This window comes from Strix uralensis, chromosome 7, assembly GCF_047716275.1.
Source record: "Strix uralensis isolate ZFMK-TIS-50842 chromosome 7, bStrUra1, whole genome shotgun sequence".
In the NCBI taxonomy this organism is placed as follows: Eukaryota; Metazoa; Chordata; class Aves; order Strigiformes; family Strigidae; genus Strix; species Strix uralensis.
The window spans coordinates 1792643-1815561 of NC_133978.1; the positions used below are offsets into that span (position 1 = coordinate 1792643).

The 22919-nt window shown below is 46.7% G+C and overlaps 1 protein-coding gene and 1 long non-coding RNA gene across 2 annotated transcripts in view; both read left to right on the plus strand.

The window, feature by feature from the left end:
* LOC141945712 (uncharacterized) overlaps positions 1–9582 on the plus strand; it is a 28151-nt gene extending 18569 nt beyond the window's left edge. Inside the window, exon 2 of the long non-coding RNA XR_012629587.1 lies at positions 9286–9582. This is a non-coding gene — a long non-coding RNA (uncharacterized LOC141945712). The remainder of the gene's footprint in view (positions 1–9285) is intronic.
* A 1614-nt stretch (positions 9583–11196) lies between these two features.
* PRKG1 (protein kinase cGMP-dependent 1) overlaps positions 11197–22919 on the plus strand; it is a 535590-nt gene continuing 523867 nt past the window's right edge. The window contains exon 1 of the mRNA XM_074874162.1: positions 11197–11486. Coding sequence (XP_074730263.1) covers positions 11221–11486 — 266 coding nt within the window. The 5' untranslated portion in view covers positions 11197–11220. The remainder of the gene's footprint in view (positions 11487–22919) is intronic.

Below are 22919 nucleotides of genomic sequence, written 5' to 3' on the forward strand. Positions count from 1 at the left end.
TTAACAGAAAGTATAAAAAAGGTCATAAATATAGCTTTGGACTTTGGGTTTAAAAAAAAAAGCCCCAAAGCAACACAACCAAACAAGATTGTTTCTAAAGACAGTTTGTGACAACTATATATTCTCACTATATAGAAGACATTTCAGTAGTAGTTTCAGGAGCATCAATAACTCTTTTTCACTATAAATATTTGCTAGATTTAAAAAAAAAAATCAATTGCCCAACTGTAGTGTATCCCTGATCCATTTGTACCTAACAAGATGCACCCTCATTAATTTGTTTGGCCTGCTCTACCTGAAATACGTAAGATTTTGCTGCTAAAGTCAGTGTTGACTGAACATCTAGGTTGTACACTTCATAGTGCCTTTGCAAATCTGTGGGATTTTAAATTATTTCTCCCCTCCAAGATAATATGAACATTTGTGCTGAGCAGTGCATGGTGCTATTTTTTAGTCAAAAAGTATTTAATCATAAAAAAACCTGTTTCTAAGGAAGATTTGATGAAAACTTGTGTTGGAAGAGTTTGCAGGTGGCTAAGGATTTTTTGTCTTTGGTTTCTCTGGTCAGTAACTTCCAAAAGAAAAGTACATAGAAGCTGAATGTACAGTTGCTTGGCATTTTAAAATGAAAATGTATTTAGAAAGCACAGAGTCCTTGAGGAAAACAAGGTAAAAATAGTTGCAAAACAAGGCAAAACTGAAGTGGAATGGCACATTGATATTCAGTGTATTAATTTCTCACAGTCAGAGATTGACGTTAACAGCTCTGCTGGGAAATTACATTTATTGTTAAAATGCAGTGGAAATCCAAATAAAGACCAAGAAGCTACAGGATGTTCTCTGAGAATGCAAGCTTTGCTGAAACAAAATAAAATAAACAGTTAATCTCAAACACCTAAATATTGATACAAAGATGTAAAAGTTAAAAGGCTTCACAAAACAGCACGTGACAGGGATGTCACAGGGTGCTAGCTGATCTCATAAAGTCAAATATTCTCGGTGTGTTTGTAAAGTAGTCGAAGTTCATATAGTGTCCTAGAAAAGCAGGTTACAAGCTAAATAATAAAAGAATAGTAACAATAATAAATAATGGAGTTAATGACTGCATTGTCTAGAAGCTGGGCTACAGTAGTAAAGTGAGGAATGGGGGCTGTTTCGGGAGTCTAAAAATATCCTCATTGATGGACAAAGAGTACCCTGGAAGACCATCCCTGGAACAGGCCCCTGAGGGGTGGGGGATCCCCATCCTCAGGGACTACCCTGATGCGCCCAGACCTGAGCAACCTGCTGTGGCGTCGGTCCAGGTGGAAGCAGGGCTGGGCTGGAGACCCCCCACCTCAGTGACTCCAGATGGAGCCAGTGGGATTGTTGGGCAATGTGGGTGATGCCAAGCCAGAGTGACTGCATGTGTTGCCACTTCATGAAAGCAACTCCTGATGGGTTTTTAAAGTCAGAATAGCACAAGGCAAGAGTCATTTGTGGGAAAATAAACACGGAGTTCAAGCCTGCGCTTGGAGGTCACTGCTTCCCCTACAGTCATCGCTTGAAATTTATATACAGATCCCATAGACCCATTTTTGGCACAGGACCAGCTCACATTCTGTGTTACTGCTGCTGAATGTTCCCTTTATAGCAAAACAGACAATGTTTTTTTTTCCAACCACTTTGCCACCTTCCTAATTTTAAAGAGCCATTTTTGACATCTCAAATGAGTTTCTTCTCGCTGTTCACATTTGAGTTGTCATCTCTAACGCTACGTTCAAAGGCAAGAGATTAGCAGACCTCAGGAAGGAAAAGATGCATTATACCTCAGAGTAGACTTCCACAAATACCCCCAGCCATAGCACAGCCTGTTTTTGGAGCCGAGCAAATATGAATGTGAAGGGTGCTCAGGAAGAGCTGCCTTTTGTGGTCAGGCCTGGTGTCATCTTCCCCAGATAACCATCAATTGTCATGCTAAGCATACTGGTTTTATTTTGGCACTTGAACATGATTGTAAGGAGCAGAAAGCTTTTTAGATTTGTCACAGATGAGATGCTGAGCATTTTACATAAACATTTCTGTCTTCAAATAGACTGGCTTAATGTATTTTGGTTGGCCAGGTGGCTGTCAGCAGCTGTGTTGTGCTGCTGGACGTTGCCCTCTGACACCGATGTTATTAGGCATGATACAGCATGCAGAGCAGAAAGGATGAAGGTTTTTTGTTCTGTGACTGATGATGGTCTGCAGCATACTGGGAAATGTTAAACCTGAGCTTAGTGCTTTGGAAAATGAAGCTGTTGATGCGAGGGTGGTGATGCACCTTGTCAAACCCCAGGGGAGAAGAGGTGACTTTGGAGTAGAGCTCTGCTCTGCGAACTTGGGTTTGGAAACCTCTTCTGTACCTCTTGCATTGTGGCCAGTTTAGTTTTTCCATGAAGCTGTTTCTTTTGCTTTTTGTCAAATGAAGGCAACATTATCAGCACTGCCATTAGGTAGTGACAGATTTGGCCATGTAAGGGGACATTCTTGTTCCAGATCTCCAATCCCTTTCCCCATCTCAAGTGGTTGTTCTTAGGTCCTGATCTCCTGATTTCTCCCAATCTGATGTGGGAATAAACATGATATTTTTTTCTTCCCCAAAAAGCAGTGAGGTGTATCCTTTCTTGAGATGGAGATGCCCTGATTTGCTGGGACACAGCCATGAGCAACCTGCTGTAGCTGCAACATTGACCTTGCTAGAAGTGGGGTTGAGCCATGGGCAGCAACCCTGGGACCTCCAACCTGAGCCTGCTGTGGTTGTAAGACTGGGTGCCTCTACCAACTTCCCTGAAAAGACCCTAAAATCTTCAGGGGAGTCCACATCTCTTGGGTGATATACGAGTGGAAGTAACAAAATGTTTTAGGAGTGATATGTGGACCCACAGGCAACCTTTGCTCATCTGCATGCTGGCAAACAAAGAAGACTCTGATGGCTGTAACTTATGTCTCTCGTTTTCTTTACTTCAGAGGTTTTGTTTTTAAGAGTCCCAAGCATATTGAACTGGAATATATTTCTAGTCTGTATCAACAGTATTTCAGAAAGGAGACAAAATAAAAATTAGTGAAACTTTCCACAGCGATGGTTGTTCTAAAACTCCAAAACAAGTCTTAGAGAGTTCCTCTGCTGGCTTTTACAGTAACAGTTGGGCAATGGAGGGCTCTTACCTAGAAGCAAATAGTAATATTTTGCTCATCTTGAGATCACCACCATGAAACAAAAGGAGATAGAAATGTTTAAGATCTGGAACTGTATATTTTTTATTTTTTATTTTTTTTTTGCAAAAGCATGGAAAGTGGCTCAGAGTGCTCATCTGGGAACCACCTGCTTGGTTCAAGAGAAATGAAGGACATAGTCATTGCTTAACATGGGAACATGTTGCAGGAAGTCAGGAAGCTTTGGTCAATTATGTCATTTCCTGCCAGGAACCTCAGTGCAGCCATTTTATCAAGAACTTAACTCTTCTTACTGTGTATCTTTTCTGTCTCAGAAAAATGAGGCATTGGAACTTAATATTTGGGATTAAATATTTTCCACATGTCAGAACCCCATTTGACAGCAATAATGCCATTCACAGGCCGTGCTGCTCATGACGGGGAAATGTAACTACCAAGTATGGCAGCTCATATTTGGAGAGGATTACTTTTTTTTTTTGGACAGAGAAGCAAGTGATCATGAAGGCTCTTTCATTCCTGTGGTTTTGCAAGCATGAGAAAGTGCTGTGATGGGTTTCATAGCAGAAAAATGTATATTCTCAGGCTTGAATTCCTACAACTCCTGAAGTCGTTCTTCACTCCCCATGTGGTAACCCCCCATGTGTATGCTGGCTCTGGCTTTGCCAAGATTTGGGTTATAAATGTGCTGTTTTCATGTGTCTTAGACAACGTTCCTCCACAGGCTTTGTTCCTCCTCATGCACAGTCTCTAAGTGCTTTTCTGAGGCATACTGGTCCAATTTCTTCTTCTCTCTTTGAAGAAGTCAGGGGATGTTTCAGATGTATCTACTGCCATTCTAGGTGAGGGTTGCAGAACAGCTGAAATACTCTGGAGGAGGAGTTTTCTAGAAAAGTGAAGGGATTTTTATTACTGATTTACAATGACTTTTTATTTTTTTAATTACATATTTAAAACTTTACAGAAAAGACACAGTTCAGAAAAGCCTGTGCTTAAATTTGTAGTAAGATCAAGTGATGGGAGATGATAAAAAAGGAAGTTACTATGTGGCAATCTTCTGTTTAAAAGGCAAGGGAGGGACACAAGTTTGGCAGAAAGTGACTTTTTTTAAAATTGAGTTGTGGCAAAGTTCTCAGTTCTTCCTCGTGTTCAACATTTTGCAAAAATTACCACGTGCAGAAGGGGAGTGAGGATACAGCCTTAAGAACCACAAACACAGAGAGGGAATCTCTTCTGGGATAGTATAGAGGAAAAAAACCAAAGAGCAGGAATTCAGGCGTTCAGAGCGTCTAAATTTGGATGCTGGAGTTTTGTAGTCCCAACAGGTCTCGCTTGTGCAGTTTAAATTTTTTTTTTACCTTCTCAATATTGGAAAGAAAAGTGTTCCTTGCAGTCTATATACTGTCAAAAATGGAGAAGGAGGGGAAAATGAGCCAGATGTACATCCCTGCTGCCTGCAGGATGAAAGGGAGCATGTCTGAGAGCATGTGCAGTCGTGCAAGTGCCTACAGAGGGGAGAGTTAATATTATTTATATAATAACATGCCAAAACCCACGTGGGGCCTGGGGGATTGGACTGGATAAAACTAGAATGAAATTCCCACTATCCTTGAGGTTGCTGGAGATTTTTTTTTTCCTGATAGCCTCTGATGCTGTTGAGCAGCCACGGTGAGAGCTCAGCAAGAAGAACATGTATGTGATGATACTGATGTATCCAAATAAATATTTTCAGCTTCCTAATTTTCCTTAAGTTAAGGAAAATTGTGTCCTGCTTGTGACATTCTGATGATGATTTTAATTTATATTAATACAAGAAGAAATTAAACCTATGGGACCTTATACAAAGCAATATGCCAAAAGTGAGAAAATGTGCCAAAAAGCAAGAGGAGAAGAATACAAGGAAATGTTTCCAGCTCACCACTGCAAGAAAAATATTTAATGTGGGTGTGCTGGTTTTGGCTGGGATAGAGTTAATTTTAGTTAATTGTTATAGTTACTAATATAGTTCATAATATAGTTAATCACTATATTTCTGTGAGCTAATGAAATTTCGTAAGCCAAAATTCTAGATGTCAGTGACCAGAATAGTTTTCTCCAGCTCACAGTGTCTGTAACATCATTCTGCCGAAAGTTTAGATGCGTTGTAATTAATAGCAGTGGGGGTGAATTAAATCCAGTACTATGGAAATGCTTGAACAGCATCGCCGGGTGTGTTCTGTGATCCAAAGGAGCAATGTATTTCTTGCACGCTTTAGTAGCTGCAGGGCTTAGGACTGTAAGACACACAGCATCTACATCCTCACGCACAGCTCTCTGCCCAAAGCCAACTCAAAGGCGCTTTTTGAAGGTGTCAGGCAGCAGGCAAGACTGTAAGAAGCTCAGCATGCAGGCGGCTCCATAGTGTCAGCTGCTAGGGGATTGATAAGGTTGATTTTTTAATATAAATATCTCTTTTGCATTTCCCCCTGCAAAGAAAAATGTGTTTGGATGCTTTCTACTTCCCATTTGGGGAGTTACTGTGTGGTGGAAAGGCCTCGTAGCTGTTAGTAAATTAGGCACTGAGGAGATGACACAATTTATTAAATTACCCGGTGAAATAGGGACTAAAATGATGTTCACTGAAGATGGAAAAAGCACAAAATTAATCCTTCCTCTTTGTAATCTTAAGATGCCCTCCCATAACAAATTATCTTGCATGTGATAAGAAAAACAATCAAAAAGAAAAACCTGGAAGAAGGCAAAGAGTGCCTCGGTTTCATCTGAATTCAATTAGCACTTGATCTGGTACCATCCTGCTTTTGGCATTGCAACTATTCCCGAGGGGTGATTTACCCACGAAAGCTGAAAGGTGAAGGGAGAACAGAGCTGTGTGAACAAACCAGGGCTGGGAGATGCTGTGGTGATGTGACTGATGGCCAGCAAGGGCTACCTGGGACTTGGGGCACCGTGTCCCAATCTTCTCTTGCGCTGTATCCATGTGTCTGAAGAGGGACCCTCTAGACAGACATATATGAAATGTCTGCTGCCCTTTAAAACAAAAATACCTTTGATGGATTCTTTAACCACTGCCTTTATTAATGCTGCACCTCTATAAATACAAGTGTAAACCCCTCTAAATATCATAAAGTCCTACATAGTGCTCCATCTGTGTCATCTGATCCATAAGGAAGCTGCCACAAACTTTAGCTGATGTTGGGGGGGGGTGTGGGGGTGTGGAAATATGTTTAGACTTTTGTCACTGTTAAAATAGATCATAAATACTGATTTTAAATACATTTTTTTAACATGGGGGATGACTAAATTCATAAGGCTCCTCCAAAACACACAGCGCTGTGACCTCAAGTCCACTCTATTACCGCAGAGGCTGTTCGCTTGCAAAAGCAAGTTTAAAAGAAATGGTAGGGGATGTACAGGCAGAATAAAAGCCAGGGTATTGATTTTATAAAAATCCAGCATCACCTTTGATACTCTGTTAAAGTTACACTAAGGGATAGCTGGCACGGCTTCCAGTGGGATAATTACATCCCCAGTCTGAGTAATGTCTGCATGCTCTGGGCTTGCAAAGTGATCTGCCTTTATTAGAAGGAGCTTGAATGAGAAATGAAGGCGCTGATCCTTCCTGGGTTCAATAACTGGCGTATTTTACATATCTACTTTCTGTAAACTGTTTTCTATAGTGCTTCATAACAGAAAAGCTGCTGGGAGCCAAGAAAATAAGCTCTGGCAGCGCTGGCCAAAGCCAACAGGGTTACTTCCAGCAGCATATTGCATTTTGCCTCCTTTGTACATGAAAAGTTGTCGCTGTGGATGTCTACCCGCAGTTGGGAGTTAGCCATGGGAACAGAGGGCCTTGCTCCTTCAGGATGCTCTGGGACTGGCATGTCTGGCAGAGGGTTGCCGTTCATGCTCTTCCCTTGGATAAACTATAATCCCTCAGGGTATCACTGGTCAGACTCAAAAACTGCATCTTAAAAAAAAAAGTGTTAATAAAAGGTACCAATAATTAGGTGGTTGTAAAACTCTTTGCCAACTCTTGTAGGAGCTGCTTGGGCTACAACCACTTTTTCTTCCCATCCTTACCACTGGCAAGAGCTGCAACTGTCCCTATCTTAAAAGCAAGATATTAATACTGGGGACTATCCAGAATAAATGGAACTGGCTGTGTCGCCATTTTCTGCAGCTGCCTGGTGAATTTGCAGGAAAAGTGGGGCAGATATGTAATCTTTCCCCCCTAGGAAGAAGATGGGATAGTGCTGAATCCTCTTGTTGCTGCAAGGTCACTGGCTGTGTTGCTCCAAACCTGCTTGCCCTGAAAGGTTTCCAGTTAGGAGCTGCCTCATTCCCTGCCTGGTTTTTCATATATATGGGATGTCTGGAGGACTTAAGAGGGTTGAAGCCAATTAAGATGTCTGGTCCTACCCAGCGCCTTAATTGTTCTTGCTGTCGCTTTGTTGCAGGCTGTGTTTTATCTCTGTGCTTATTGAAAGATGCTTTTTGAAAGATGCTTTTCTTTAGATAAAACCACAGTTGCTTTGGGCTAAATCTAGATACTGCACCAGGTGTGTTCCTGGAAGGGCTGATGGATGCTGAGGGTGACTTTGGCTTCATGTAGGGACCGAGGGGAGGCTGCGATTTCACAGGCCTCACGAACGGCTTGCTCTGTGGGTAACTCTTATTTGGGCTTCCTCGGGAGCTGACCTTGAAGCTGCAGCAGTTGCTGGTTGTAAAATTGGTAATGCTCCTTGGTGACTTGCTGTGGCTGTCAGTAAGCTCACAGATTCAATTCAATGTCTGTTCCTAGTGGCGTGTACATATTTTATATATATAAATATATACATAGCTCTTAATCTAGATCCAAAGTAGACAACTGAGTCTGTTTTCCCTTCTGTGACTCCCAAGCAGCCAAAGCCAGATGGGATATTAATAATGATCACATGCTGAACTGCTCATACACTTAAAACCAAGGTTGCATGAGCCATAAGGCAGGTTGTGACCTGCTTCTGCTGTCCTCTGCTCCAGAGATTTTATTTCTTTTAAGTAAAAACTCCATCTATCAAAAGAGAAAGAGTCATAGGCAGTGGCTGTACTTGGGGTTCAGTAATGTAGTGGTGAAGACTGGAAAGCTTGTTAGTGCACGGTGGCGATGACAAGATCTTAGCTGTTGTTTTAATTCACAGTACACTGGGAGTTTTCTCTCTGTGCTGCTGTCCCCTAGGGCTGCGAAACGAACCCAAAAGTGCTGTCACTGGGGTAGAAACACAGAATTGCGGTTCCAATAAAAAAAAGTGTGTTTAGCTGGTGCACATGTGTTCTTCGTAGGGCAAAAACGCGAAAATTACATTTGGGAACCGGCTTGTGGCTGCTATTTGTTGGAGCTCCCTGCTGGTCTGTGCTCTCTCTCTGCTTTCCTTGGTCAGGAAAGAAAGAGGGTTGGAGAATGGCAGCAGCATGGCCAACATGAGTGCTAAACCCCTCTCTTTGCTCTCCAAATACACTTGAGCCAAGTATATTTGGAGTTTGTTTTTTTACATGTATTCTGCTGGTTTTCTGGAGATGCTTCCAGGTTGGTCTTGGCAATTATTGAAGTGTGTTTTGGCAATTATTGAAGTGAGAAGTTAACATCTGAAGTTATTAGATGCCGAAATTCTCCAAGAGTCCTGTACCTCAGGGATTGGGGCTTTCAGCAACACCAGGGACCCCAGGGACCATGGAGAGACCTTCCCCACCACGTGCAGAGGAGCATCCCACACCCTGAGTCCTGCTGTCACATGCGGGTCGTCTTGCTGGTCCTGGGGACTGAGGACTACCTCCACCTCAAATTAAAACCTTATTATGACTGTACACTAGCCTGGTATGAAGCACTCATGTGCTGCTTGGTTATCATTTCTCTTTAAATTGCCGTTTCAGTATTTATCCCAGTTCCTGTTTTCTGCGTGGAGGCCAAAGCTTATAGGCAGTCCTTGAATATGAATGATGAACGATGAGTTTAAAACATAACCCTAAAAAGGCTGGTTTGATATTGGTGAAATCTGACTGCTTGATTATGTGTTTTACAAGGAGATTATGTATCTTCTGGTGCGTTTCTTTCTCTAGATCCCTGGCAGCAATTACTTTCACAAAGGTCCCGAGAAGTGCAGGGACGGTGCTCCTGTTTTCCTAAATGAAGCATTTTTTAAAGAAACGAGACTTTAACAGAGAAATGTACCATGAAGTTGCTGAGCATCAGTGCGTGGCGGAACTCCCAGCTGCCCCTTCCCAGCATCGCCCCTTCCCTTCTGGAGCAGCGTGTGGAGGGTCCGTCTGTCTGCAAATCTTTGCCCCGTGCTACAAGATCGTTTTCTACACGAGATGGCGCTCTTTGCCTTTTAATAAAGCAAAATGCAATTATTATTAATTTTTTAAAATTATTTCTCCCTCCCGTGCTTCCCCCCCCCCCCCCCCCCCCCCCCCAGTCCCGCCTGACCACTTGGCCCCAGGGATGCTCCTGGGCTGGGGATGGGAACCCGGAGCAGCTCTGACCCCGGAGGTTTCCAACCACACATGAAAGGCTGGAAGGACAGATACAAGTGTGCAAAAACACCCTGCCACTTCCAACTCATTAAAAAAGAGGCTGCTAATTGATTTTTCTACCTTAAGACTCCTTTGATACAGCCTTGTCCTCCAAGCCCAGCTCAGATGCTTTGCCATGTCCTTGCCCTGCCCTTAAGAGGCCTGTGAGCCCCAAATTCAGGGGACAAGACCCCACAGCTGCTCCAGATTGGGGTGTGGCCCCTGAGGGGTTCCTAGGCTCTTTCTGGGCCCAAGGCCTGGCTGTGGAGCTGGGCCAGGCCCCTCTTTTTGCCCACAGTAAGGGGCTCCTGCCCTCCTTCCTGGAAGCGAGGGTGGTTTGGGAGGGAAACATGATAGGGGAGCTGATGGTGCTCTTTGCCAGCCAGCATTAAAAATTCATGTGTGTGATGGGCTCTTCCAAATAAGTCCAGGAAGTGTGAGTTCCTGCCTCCTTGGAGCTGCTGGCAAGCACTTGCGGGCTGCCTGCCCGCCCCAGCCTGCGTCCACTCTGGGAGGACCAGGTGCCACCAGGGTCCCAATGTCTGCGGGCCTGGCGTTGGGCTCTGCTCCCTCAGGGAGTGGGGTGCAGGCTGCCCACGTGTGCTGGCATGAGGGGTACCCGGTGCAGGGGAAGCTGGGTGCCCCACGGGATGATGGGGGTGGGTGACGTGTTGGGAGGTGACCTGGAGGAGGCCAGGGAAGAGGGGACCCTGGTGGGAAGGGATGCGGGTGCCCAAGAGGGGTGGGATGTGGGGTGCCCCAGGGGAAGGCACACGGGATGTCCTGGAAGGGAGGGATGCAGGGTGGCATGCAGGGTGCCCCTGCACGGACAAAGGTCGGGTACTCCAGGGATGGGGGTGCCCGGGGGGGACTGGGATGCCGAGGAGGGGAGCAATGAGGGGTAACGCAGCAGCTGGGATGTGGGGTGACCCGAGGGCTGGGATGCTGAGCTCCCGGGAGGGAGGGCCGGGCGGGGCGGGGGGCGTCTCCACGTGGCTCATTAGCAGAAGGGAATTTAATATTTATGAAGTGCTCTTGAATCCCAAGTCTTCGGCTCCAGTTACAAGGAGCTGCGTCACCCTCCGATCACATGGTAATTGTTGCTATTTCCAGGATCCCAGCCTCGCAGAGTGGCACAAAAGCTCTTTCCCCTTTTCTTGTCTTTTTTTTTTTTTTTCTTTTTATCTTCTTTCTTTTTTTTTTTTTTTTCCTCCTTTTTCGGGGTGTGTGTGTGTTTTTTTTTCAGCACCCCCCCTCCTGGTTTCCCGCTCGCCGGCTGCCGGCGGAGCGCAGGGCAGGGTTTGGGGATGCCGGGGCCGCTGCCCTGACCCGGGGCGGGCAGGAGCCGCCCCCCCAGCCCCCCGCCCCTCTCCCGGGGAGCGGATCCGGCCGCTGCTCTCCATGAGAGCTGCCCGGCCCGACCCGGGACCGCTTCGGCACTAACGCGGGGCGTGGGGGGGCGGGGGGCGCACCCCCAAAATGACCGAGCTGGAAGGGGACTTCACTAAGCTGCTGTTGTTGAAGGAGGAGCGGATTAAGGAGCTGGAGCGGCGCTTGGGGGAGAAGGACGAGGAGATCCAGGAGCTCCGCCGGCGGCTGCACAAATGCCAGTCGGTGCTGCCGGCCCCCAGCCCGCACATCGGGCCCCGCACCACCCGGGCGCAGGGCATCTCGGCCGAGCCGCAGACCTACCGCTCCTTCCACGACCTCCGCCAGGCTTTCCGCAAGTTCACCAAGGCCGAGAGGTAGGGACGGGTAACACCCCCCCAAACACACCCCTCGGCCCCTTCCCGAGTGGGGTGACCGGGAGGGAGGCAGCGGGACACCGCATCCCCCCCCCCGCCGCTCCCCGCTTTGGCTCCCCGGAGAAGCGGCATCGATCGTGCCCCAGAGGAAGCGCCGGGCGCATTTAGGGGCTTTTAGCCGCTGGGAAGGAGCCCTGCGGGGGATCGGATAACCCATTACCGGCGGCCCGGCCCCTCTTCTTCCCTTCCCTTCGCCGCCGCGGCTCCGCTCCGGCTCCCCGGGGCGGCGTCGGGGGGGCCGGGAGGCGGCGGTGCCTCCCCCGGCACTGGGAAAAGTTTGCAGCGGTGCCGGGAAGTTGTTTGGCCGCTTCCCGAGAGGCAGCTCCGGGCAGGCAGCACCCACCCTCCCGCCCCAGCCCCGGGGCAGGTGCTGCCCCCCGACCCCCTTTTCCTGCCCCCCATCCCAACGCCTGGCGGCTTTGCACCCACGGTTGGCCCCCTGCGCCGGTGTCGGGCACCCACAGAGTTGTTTTTTTTTTTTGGGGGGGGGGGGGGGGAGGGCTTGGGGTCCGCCTCACGCAACCTGGGGTCTCAGGGGGTTTCAAGTGCGTGACCCTTTTGCCTTAATACACCGTGTGAAAAGGGGGGAGCGCAGCACCACTCTGGCTCCCCGGGGCTCGGAGCGTGACGGGGACGTTGCTGTGGGAGCACACGGGACCGAGTGTCACCCTCCTTTCGGCAGAAGCTGTCACTGGCGCTCGCCGAGTACGTGACGGTCCGATTTCTTCCATGCACAGCAGTTTCTTTCAGCAAAATCATTCCTGACGGTATTTCTCGTAGTCGGGTGTATTTGGGTGCGGATCTACACCACGTCCCTCAATCTTCTCACAAAACGTCCCTTGCCATCACCCAGACCAAACTCCTACCCTTTCCTCTGCAGTTGTCCCCTGCCCTTCGTTAATGAGACTATCACTCATTTAAAGATAAACAAGGAGCGCTTGGCTTTGGGCTTTTTAATTATTATTTTTCCAGACTGCGTAGGGTGATTTAATAAAACAAACCAGGGAGGTGTGTGACTACTGGCCACGCAAGCAGAGCGTGTCAGTTCACCCTTCCCCGGGTTAGTGCGTCCCTTCACACCCCCTGTCCGAAGCAGAGGCTGCGTATTGCAGCCAGAGAAGAAACCTGGGTCCAACTTTTTCCTTTGCTGTTGCTTTTTTTGAAGGCTGTGATCGTCCGGAGCCTTGACTACTTCAGGGGAAGGTGACAGTGACCTGGCACCTGTGGTAACAGCAGGGACCCCGGTGCCTGCCCACGTGTAATAACTCATTTAAAAGTTATTAAAGCTGCTCACAGCTCTAGCGGGGCTTAATCCTCGCCTGAGACTTTCCCCTGCTGGTCCCAGCTCGGGCTGGCAGGCCAGCGCCAGAAAACGCTGCGTCCATGTGGTGTTGTGAAGGTTGTTTGCCCCATCCTGCATCGTTCCCAGCACCCAGAGATGCTGTTTCAGCCCCTCAGTGGGGCCTGCTGGCATTTCCCATCACCCTCTGGGTTGGCACTTCATCCCCAGCATCTTCTCATACCTCGGCCTCGCTCGTGGTAGCCATGACAATGGTAACCAAGCCAGTTTGGGATTGCTTTTGGATTTTAATTAAGGTCCGCTTAATTCTTCTCCCGTCTCATTGCTGGAAGAGTGACGGGCACAGTGTACCAAATGTGCTGCAACCACAGCCTGCTTTTTTTCCCCCTTTTTTTTTTTTGCCCCCAGATTAATAGCCACTGGTGGGTTAAATGTGCGTTTTCACAGACGCACCGTTGATGCGGTTCCAGGTTGCTGCTACAGCATCCTGGGTGCTGGGGGTAAAGGACTTTGCTGCAGTCGGCCTCTGCCAAGGGGATGATATTTCCCAGATTTCGGTGCTGGCTGGAGGCATAAGTGGGTCTGTCTGGTGCCAGCTCCCTTTAATATCTCTGTGGGTTTCTCTGGCTTTTGCATCTAAAAACTGCTGACGGCATTTTGTCTAATTTATTTCTGGGGGTAACTTACATACCTATAACAGTCTGCTGCCTGTGTTTTAGTGACAGCAACTGATAGCATCATCTAAACTGTTCATCCCACAAGTCTTCAGGTCCCTGAGAGGTTGGAGGCAGGGAGTATCTCTCTTCTAAAACCCAGAGACAACTTCCACACCATAAAAACTCCAAGGTGGTGTTTAGACCCGTCTGTTTTATGCGTTGATTTCAATTTAATGCTGATAGAAACCTTTTTATCCAGGTCTGGGATCAACCTCCAAATGCTTTTTCAACTCTGAAGATAAAGATATAGCTATCGACAATGTAATTAATTTTATGTAGGTCAAGCTTGTCTGTACTATACACTGACATTGAAAACTCTCAAGAAGTTGAAACTAATAAATGGGGCAATAGAAACTCAAAAAAGAATTAAATCCCAGCTGAAAGCAGAAAATAGAGTTTGTCTCTGGCAATATGTTGTGCCTTTTGTAACCCGTCCCTGTAATGTGTAGCAGGGTCAGTGTTGTAAGGACTTGCAAAGATCCAAAGACGGGAGCTGTGAAAACAGAAAGGTATCGAAAGATGTGTTAACTTTTGTCTGGAAGTATGTTTTTATGTCGTTATTCCTCCCTCTAACAGTGGTATAGATTTTAATGGAAGAAAGCATTGCTGTGTGGATGGTCAGGTGTATAGAGCTATTTGACACAAATCAGATTTTCTTTCAGAATAGTCAAGACACTGCCACTTTCTATGTCTGTTTTTTAAAATATATTTCTTCCCTGTTATTTTCTTGATCTGTTCCTGCTAGCAGAGATTTGAGTTGAGGAAAGCAACACACTTCTTGTAAATGATTCATTAATCTATGTTTGTTCAGTGAGTTTTTATTCACTTGTACCTAAACCAGGTAAGTTCTTCGGGTCATACACGGATCCGATGCTGTCTGATACAGCATCTGGTGGTTGCTTATTGCCATATAAAGAAGGAAAACCATCTCGTTGTTTTTTCTAGCAAGGTAAGAGCCATCCGTGTCATGACTGGATGATACAGCAATTGAGGCACTTGGCTAATGCCTCAGAAAGTGGTTCCTAGGAAGTGATCCCCAGTTGCTAAGCAAAGGCTCTGCCATGGCGCGAGTGCTGTAAATGATAAATGATGTAAAAAGTAAATGCTGAGGTGTACTCAGAGCACTTGGCTAGGACTAACAGCCAGATAAAGACCGTGGGGATTTTCAAAACTGCCTCATTCCTGCAGTGAGGTACTTTTTGAAAACCCGAGGGGTGCTAATCTGCGGGTTTTTCAGCATCAGAAGATGCTTTGTGCCATGTGAATGATCGACGTGAGCCATAATCCCCATCTTCTCAGTAAATTCCCGCAACTGTGTTCTTTAATTCAGAGGTGCAGTATCTAATTCCAGCTTAATCCTGCTTATTGGGGTCAACAAGCCTTATTTCAACCAGGGCGATGCTAAACTACTTTGGGAACTGTTAAATGTTTTGAAATAGCAGTTAAATCTTTGTTGGTATTAATGTGCCAGAGCCACGACTCAAAGGCAGTCATGGCCATACAAGCAGTTAAGCTTTTTATATCCTCAGTTTTGCACATTTGGTTTGGACCATCTCACCTCTGTGCTTTTCTGCATCGGTTTGTAACTGGCATGGTGCTATAGACTCAGTCTCAGCATCGTTTAAGAGAAGTGATGAGTTGCCCCACTCTGTTCCCAATAACTTAGCCATCCTTCCTCACTGCACCAGCTAACTTTGCCTGCGACCTTTTAACAGGTTTTCCCCTCTTTTACTTTATTTTGGGAAGCGCTTGCCACAAGATGGCAGTGGGGTCTAACGTTTAAGGCGAGGTATTGGGGTGTATTGTGGTTTCAGCTTCACAGCCCTGGCCCGGTCGTCCTGCAGATGGTTTTCCAGATGAAATCCCCAGCATGAATCTATTATTTTACCCCCCTCCACCTTGTCTGAGGTTTTGGGTGGGATGTGATGCTGAGAGTGGGTGTTCACCCACAGTGTTTAAACTCAGTATTAAAGGCTTCAGGTGATCTATACGGTACTGTGGATGGAAGGTTGGAGCAGATGCTCTCAACTTTATAAAGCTCCTGGCTCCAACAGCGATAAGCTGGTGTTTGATGATGGCAGGGTCAACCCATCTCATGGCTGCTCTAGTCGGGCTTTGGGTACCACTCAGGCCAGGACTGACCAAGCAGAAGGTGAAAACTGGGCAATCTGGGAGGTCTGTAGTCCAAAACTCAAGTCAAGACCATCCTTAAAGCTGGACCAGGCTGCTTGGGTTCCACCAGCCTAAAGCAAAGGGATCCCCTGCACTACCTTTTGCTTCTCCATCATTTCTCCCTCCCCCATAAACACAGTTTTGGCTTGCAGCTCTCCTGCCATGGCTGTCTCCACCACCCCTGGAGCTGGGGAGGGCTGGTCTGTTGATGGCTTCACCCATGCTTTGCTCCAACCACCCCAAGCATGGCAAGAGAGAGTTTCTCCCTCCCTAGGACAGCTGGGGCTGTGCCCTTCCTCCCTCAGCCCGCTTTCTGGGAACTCAGCTCCCAGCCGGGTGGCTGAGTTGCGTTGATTTAGACATGATCTCACCATCTGCCAGCCGCTAAAGCAATATCGATCCTGCATTTGGCCTCCATGTGAAAAACAACCCAACTGCTTCCCCAGTACCTGTAACCACCGTCCCTCGAGGCCTTGGGAGGCTGGAAAATGAGCATTTGTGTTAGTTTTTGACTGCTGGGGGGCAAATGTGTACCCTGCTGCAAATGTGTAACACTTCAGTTACATTAAGGACAGCCTTTAAGTGAAGGAAAGGACATTTTGGGACTATAGCTCGTCTAATATTTGATAGTGCTAAGCAGCTATGCCTTAAATAGTTTAAACAGACATGTTTTGCTATCTCTGAGTCCTCTGTGTGTCTGCTATTTCTCTTTAGCAATACCTCCGTAAGAATCGGCATCGCTTTCCAAGGCTTGGAGAAAGGGTACAGGGGACAGCAGTAATTTTGACATTAATTACAACCCTAAAAAATGTTTCTGTTCCCTCATCAGTGATCTACTCCCAGCACGCTGTGACAGCGCATTCCTTGGATGCTTCATCCCTGGGTGATTGGCATTGAAGATCGTAAGGATTTTATTAGATTCAGCTATATCGGCATAGGAAGAATTAATGCTGCACTCGTTGCTTGTAGTGTCGGTAATGTGTTGCTGGCCCAAAAAGAAAGGAAAATATGAAGGAGAGAAGTTTGACCAGTGTTATTTGACTTCGGGGAGGGCCAGAAAATATTGCAAAGGGAGCAATTGAAATGGGAGCCAGCCTTTTTACCTGGTCAATCTTGTCTCTAATTATTTGGGTGGAGCAACCTAGTCTGTGGCATGAAGCAGTGAAGGATATTGAGTGATGTTTGGAGACAAGCAGGTTGTTGCACGCTGTAGGAAGAGATATGGCATGGGTCATCTGGCCCCTCGAGAGGGCCGAGGTCAGTAAAATAAGCAGAAGGATTTGAGAAGGAGAGAGAGGAGCAAATGTTTGTCATTAATCAATTGAAACCATTTCCCTTCTTTTAATTTTTAATGGGCTGAAGTTCCCGCTCCCCCCTCCCTGGGCATTGCTCTCCTTCATCTCACGGGAGACCTGAAACACAAGCTGCAACGCAGAGAAATCACGCTCCTGAAGGGCATCAGATGGCACCTCTCTGCCGGGTACGGCTAGGCGACCGTCTGTCTGTCACCAGCAGCCGTGGTGACCGACACCGCCTCTTCCATCATATCCGTTCTGCGCTTCCTCGTAGGCAGAATGGCATCACCGCTATGGCAGCACATCAAAAGCAGCTAAATTGAGCTTTGCCTTCCACCTCCTGCAAAAATAATATAAAACATATATTTATTTCTATATAAATATATGAAGCTAAAAAAATTTTATATTATCTGATGTGATCCCTGACCCTTTTGATAAAGGATGAGCAAGATGGCAGAATTAAAAATTTTCTAGGTGGTCTTTAATGAAAACTTGAAATATTTGGCTTCACTATTTATTTTGCACCAAGGAAAGCCTACAACACCGTGACAAGACATCCCAAACCTGACGGTCACCATCATGGCTAACAGCTTGTGCATCACCTGCTGGGTCTTAGCACCCTCGTACTGGCACTGCACCACGCAGGGGGTGACTATGTGGTCCCCGAGGGCAGGATCAGGCCTGGGACAGGCAGGGGATGAGCTGCTGCTGCCTGTCCCCAGCTGACGCAGAGCTGTTCCCAGCGGCGTCATCGTAAATTCTTCCTTCTGCCTATTTTTAAATGCCTCAAGTCATGAGGCTTTCGGTGCCTCCCTTGGGGGACTAAACCGCAGGCGGACAGATCTTCAGGCAGCTGCCAGATTACCATATAACCCACCTTCTGCCTGCCCAGAGCTTGTCTGCTTTGGTTATGAATACCTGAAAATGTGATTACATAAAAGCTTTAAACCTATAGCTGCGCTCCCAGGCAAGGTCATGATAAACTGCTTTTCTCTCTCAGATCTTTGATATGCGTTTATTTAAAAAAATAGATATAAAAGGGATACAAGATCTAGCAAATGCTTTGTGTTATCTTTCCGTGGCAGCTTGTGGACATCAGTTGGTTTAGAGGAGTAAAAGGGTCCTGTGTCTCACTTGCTGCTGCATTTTTAAAAGCAGTATCTAGATGTGGGCATATAAGGTATTGTAAACTGCTTGACCACAGTCACTCTTTATTTGGCTGCTTTTTAGTCACAGCAAGTCCCATTTTTGTCAGAACCATGGAAAAGGTAATTCTCTAGAGAAAAATCCCCTGGGCGGTGAAGTGTATCAAAAGTAAAATGAGATTGAAAGGACTAAAATAAGACTGTGAGTCCCTCTTTGCAGCTTTACTAATGAGAAACTTTGGGGAAAAAGCCTTCCCAAGATAACCACTTGGTTGCCTGTGGAGTTGGTGCAGGTCCTGGAAAATATCTAACAGAGCTTGGCAAGGGGCTTCTTAAAGAGCTTTACCCTCTGCTGTGACCTCCCGGCTGGAAAAGATGAGGACTGCTTTTTTTATAGGGTTTTTCTATGTTTTGATCATGGATGTTCTTTGAGCATATTTGTTCCATTAGTAATAAAACCCTGTAGTCACAAATGAGGCATGTGCATGTGAAGGAGATGCTAAAGAAGCCAGAGAAAAGGAGGCTGAGCTCAGGACCACGTGTGTGGTAACAGGAGCTAGGATGCTCCAGACACAGCGGTGGGGATCTGTAAGCACAAATAGTGATTTTTGGATCAAATTCATGTTTGAGGCAAAGCCCAAGCTTTGTGCACTGCTACAAGGGACGGGGAGCAATCTCTCCAGCAGTGCCACTAAATATTTTGTCTGTGTCCAGTGGGGTCTTGAGAGGTGGAAAGAACAGGTGGTGGTCACATACCTGACAAAGAAAGGGACTTTGTGAGTCAGTGCAAAAATCTGTCCTGCCAGTGCCTTGGCTTGTGGGCTCTCCATCCTCAGGGACTGCCTGACTCGCCTGGACACAGCCCTGAGTAACCTGCTGTAGCTGCTGGGAGTGAACCAGAGAGCCTCCAGACTCTCTAATGCTGGTAGCTTAGTGCTCCTGAGTGATGAGCTCTTTGAAGTCAAATCTGCCAGGAAGGTGGTTGTGGCTGTACCCAGACTTCATGGCAAGAGGGTCGGCCAAAGCTTTGGTGGTTTGGGATAGCAGAGGTGCTGTGCAGCCAGGGAGGGACAATCTTGGATGTGGCACAGGCCTGAGTGGCATCCTGCTGAGCCTGTGACCAGGACTAGGTTTGCTGTCCCCCACTAGCCTCCCGCTCTGCTGCCTCCACCAGCTTCAGTTTTGATTGCTGCTGATGATTAAGAGGTCTGCTTTGTTATCAAATGGCTTCCTTTCTCCTCAGGTAGAAGTTTGAATAAATCCCGAAAAACTTTTATCAAGGGAAAATGTTTCATGGTCGTGCAAATGAACTGTTTTAAGCAGTGTTGGGCTAAATAAAAATACTTATTTGAATCCTTCTCTGATGTTTAGCCTAGCTGATAAAAACATGTGTTGGTTTTTGGGGGGCTTTTACAGTGCACTCCAGTGTATTTGATTCCAGTGTAGTGGAGCAGGTATAAGCTTTCATTTATTTTAAATGTCAACTAGAACAGGAAATTATGTATAGTCCTAAAATACTGATGGCTGATGGCTTTCCTGAAAGACGATGAGCAGTGAAGGACACACCAAAGCAGCTTTGTGTTGTGTTCCCTCTCCTAAGAGACACTGCTGTATCTCTGAAGGAGTGAGGGTCCATTAAAATTGTCCCTTAAAGATGTGAGGAGCATTGAATACTGTTATATACACTGGAGGAGGACTGCCTGCTCTCTCTAGGGCTTGGAAACCTTTCTATATTTTACAGGGAGAACGTATAAAGTGGAGCTTTAATAGAGGCATGTTATGGGTAGCACATACTGGTACAGCAGCAGGTGAACGTGGTATTAGAGTCTTCCTGACCTGTGGTGATGTACAGTCTGCGTTAGAGATTGTAGAAAAATAAAAGCTGAAGATGTAACTAAACATAAAGAAAGTTTTGCCTCCTGTTTGACTTAAATGGGTTTTATTTTGTGCTCCTTTGGCATTGGCTTTCTTGGTGCATTTGTAGTTTTGAGACTTACTGGTATGTAGAATGGTGTAAAAACATACACCTGCGATGTCCTTGTAGCAGTAAATTAATTACAAGCTGATCGTGTGACTGTAAGATTCAAACAGCATACAGACACGTTGGTAGAAAACAAAGTATTAATTAACATAAAAGGCCCAGAAAGTAACTGTGGAGGTCAGAAATATGCTCAGGCCATCAGTATCTTAATATTTGGGTTTTCTGGCATATGGTTTGCAGTAATGGAGTACAGTGTGAGGCTGTGATTGATTCCAGCAGTTGCAACAGGATAGAAATTTTGACTTATTTTCATTTGCATTTTGCTCTTTGCTGGAAACTTCTATAAAATCCTCCAAGATAAAAATCACCACCGGGATTTTAAATGACCAATCAGTGTATAAATTCTTTTTTTTTTTTTTTTTTTTAAATACTTTGTTGAGTTGTTTGTAATAAGGGATCAGGTCCTGAATCTTGTAATTCCACTTTCTATTTATGTATCTGCATGCAATATTGTCAGTATTTAATGTCTTTAAACTCTTTAATGCTTCATATGCAGAGGACTGGCCCAAGAGCCATGCTCTGTATTATTTATCCTGTGGTATATGAAAGTGGGAAGGATAACTGAGGATAATTTCTTGAGCAGCTAGTGTGCTGAGATCTCAGACAAATACACCCAAATCCTCTGAGTGGCTTAACATGCATGCCAAAATTCGTGTGTATTGTAGATGTCTTTGGCATAATTATTAAGCCAAAATGCAACTTAAATAACTGGAATCAGTGGGCGTAGCAGGAAGGGGTCCCTTAAATGCATCCTGAAGGGTGGCTTCCAGCTGGGCTGTTTTTAATGGTTTGAAGGCATGTCAGAAGCGACTACAGTGCAGAGAAAGATGCGAGGAGAGATATTATGCTTTGAGTAAGGCTGGTGGGGAGTTGCTAGACTTACTTAAAAATTTATCTAGAAAAAAAAAGGTAGAAGGAGTAAATACATCAAATGTCCCCTCTTGCTAAAGTCTGTGATTTTTCTTGAAAGTCAAAAGAAAATACATCTGTGCACTGGTGTATGGGGTTTGCTTGGCAAGGTTTTGGTAGCAGGGGGGCTACAGGGGTGGCTCCTGTGAGAAGCTGTTAGAAACTTCCCCTATGTGTGATAGAGCTGATGCCAGCTGGCTCCAAGTCGGACCTGCCGCTGGCCAAGACTCAGCCCATCAGCGATGGTGATAACGCCACTGTGATTACATATTTAAGAAAGGGTAAAAAAAAAACAACCTGGGGGTGAGAAACTGCAGCCGGAGAGAGGAGTGAGACTGTGTGAGAGAAACAACTCTGCAGACACCAAGGTCAGTGGAGAATGAGGGGGAGGAGGTGCTCCAGGTGCCGGAGCAGAGACTCCCCTGCAGCCTGTGGGGAGAGGGCAGGCTGTGCCCTGCAGCCCGTGGAGGTCATCGGTGGAGCAGATGCCACCTTCAGCCCGTGGAGGTCACCAGTGGAGCAGATGCCACCTGTAGCCCGTGGAGGTCACCAGTGGAGCAGATGCCACCTTCAGCCCATGGAGGTCACCAGTGGAGCAGATGCCACCTGCAGCCCGTGGAGGTCACCGGTGGAGCAGATGCCACCTGCAGCCCGTGGAGGACCCCACGCTGGAGCAGGGGGATGTGCCCGAAGGAGGGTGTGACCCCGTGGGAAGCCCACGCTGGATCAGGCTCCTGGCAGGACCTGTGGACCTGTGGAGAGAGGAGCCCACACTGGAGCAGGTTCCCTGGCAGGACTTGTGACCCCACGGGGGACCCATGCTGGAGCAGTTCATGAAGAGCTGCAGCCTGTGGGAAGGACTCACACTGGAGAAGTTCATGGAGGACTGTCTGCTGTGGGAGGGACCCCACGCTGGAGCAGGGGAAGAGTGTGAGGAGTCCTCCCCTGAGGAGGAAGGAGCGGCAGAAACAAGGGGTGATGAACTGACCGCAACCCCCATCCCCTGCCCCTGCGCCGCTGGAGGGGAGGAGGGAGAGAAATCAGGAGCAAAGCTGAGCCTGGGAAGAAGGGAGTGGCAGGAAGGTGTTTTTAAGATGTGATTGTATTTCTTTCTGTCTTTCTTTGATTTGATTTGCAATAAATTAAGTTACTTTTCCCAAGTTGAGTCAGTTTTGCCCATGATGGTAATTGGTGAATGCTCTCTCCCTGTCCTTATCTCCATCCACAAACCTTTCTTTATGTCCTCTCTCCCCTGTCCAGCTGAGGAGTGGCTTTGGTGGGCATCTGGCATCTAGCCAGGGTCAACCCACAACAGCTGTGAAGACCCTTGTGGAAATACGGCAAGCACGGAAAAACTCGATTTGAAGTAACTTGGAAAGGTGGTACTGCAAAAAGCTCTGAAGGAGCAAATGGCTGCTGAGAGGCTTGGGTGGATAACTCTGCTTTATAAAATTGCTCTGCAATTATTAGAGAGCAGTTTTGTCCTGTGTCTATAGGAACGTGCCCAGCACTTTAGGGCTGTGATGAACTGTAATATCGTTGGCAAGAAAAGCTTTTATTTTTGCTGTCAGAGTGAAGCAACTCCCAGCTGGGTTGGGGTCGTTACTGCAGTCATGAGCAGAAGAAAATGCAGGCTGCAGCATGGCAGAGAGTATTTTTGGTAAAATAACTGGAAAGTTGCTTTAGTCTGGCAGACAAAGGGGAAAATGTTGGCAATAACAAGGCTGTGTCTCCAACGGTACTCTGAGGCGTTTTTGCTTTTCATCTCCCAGCACTTATCACTGGAGGGCAGTGG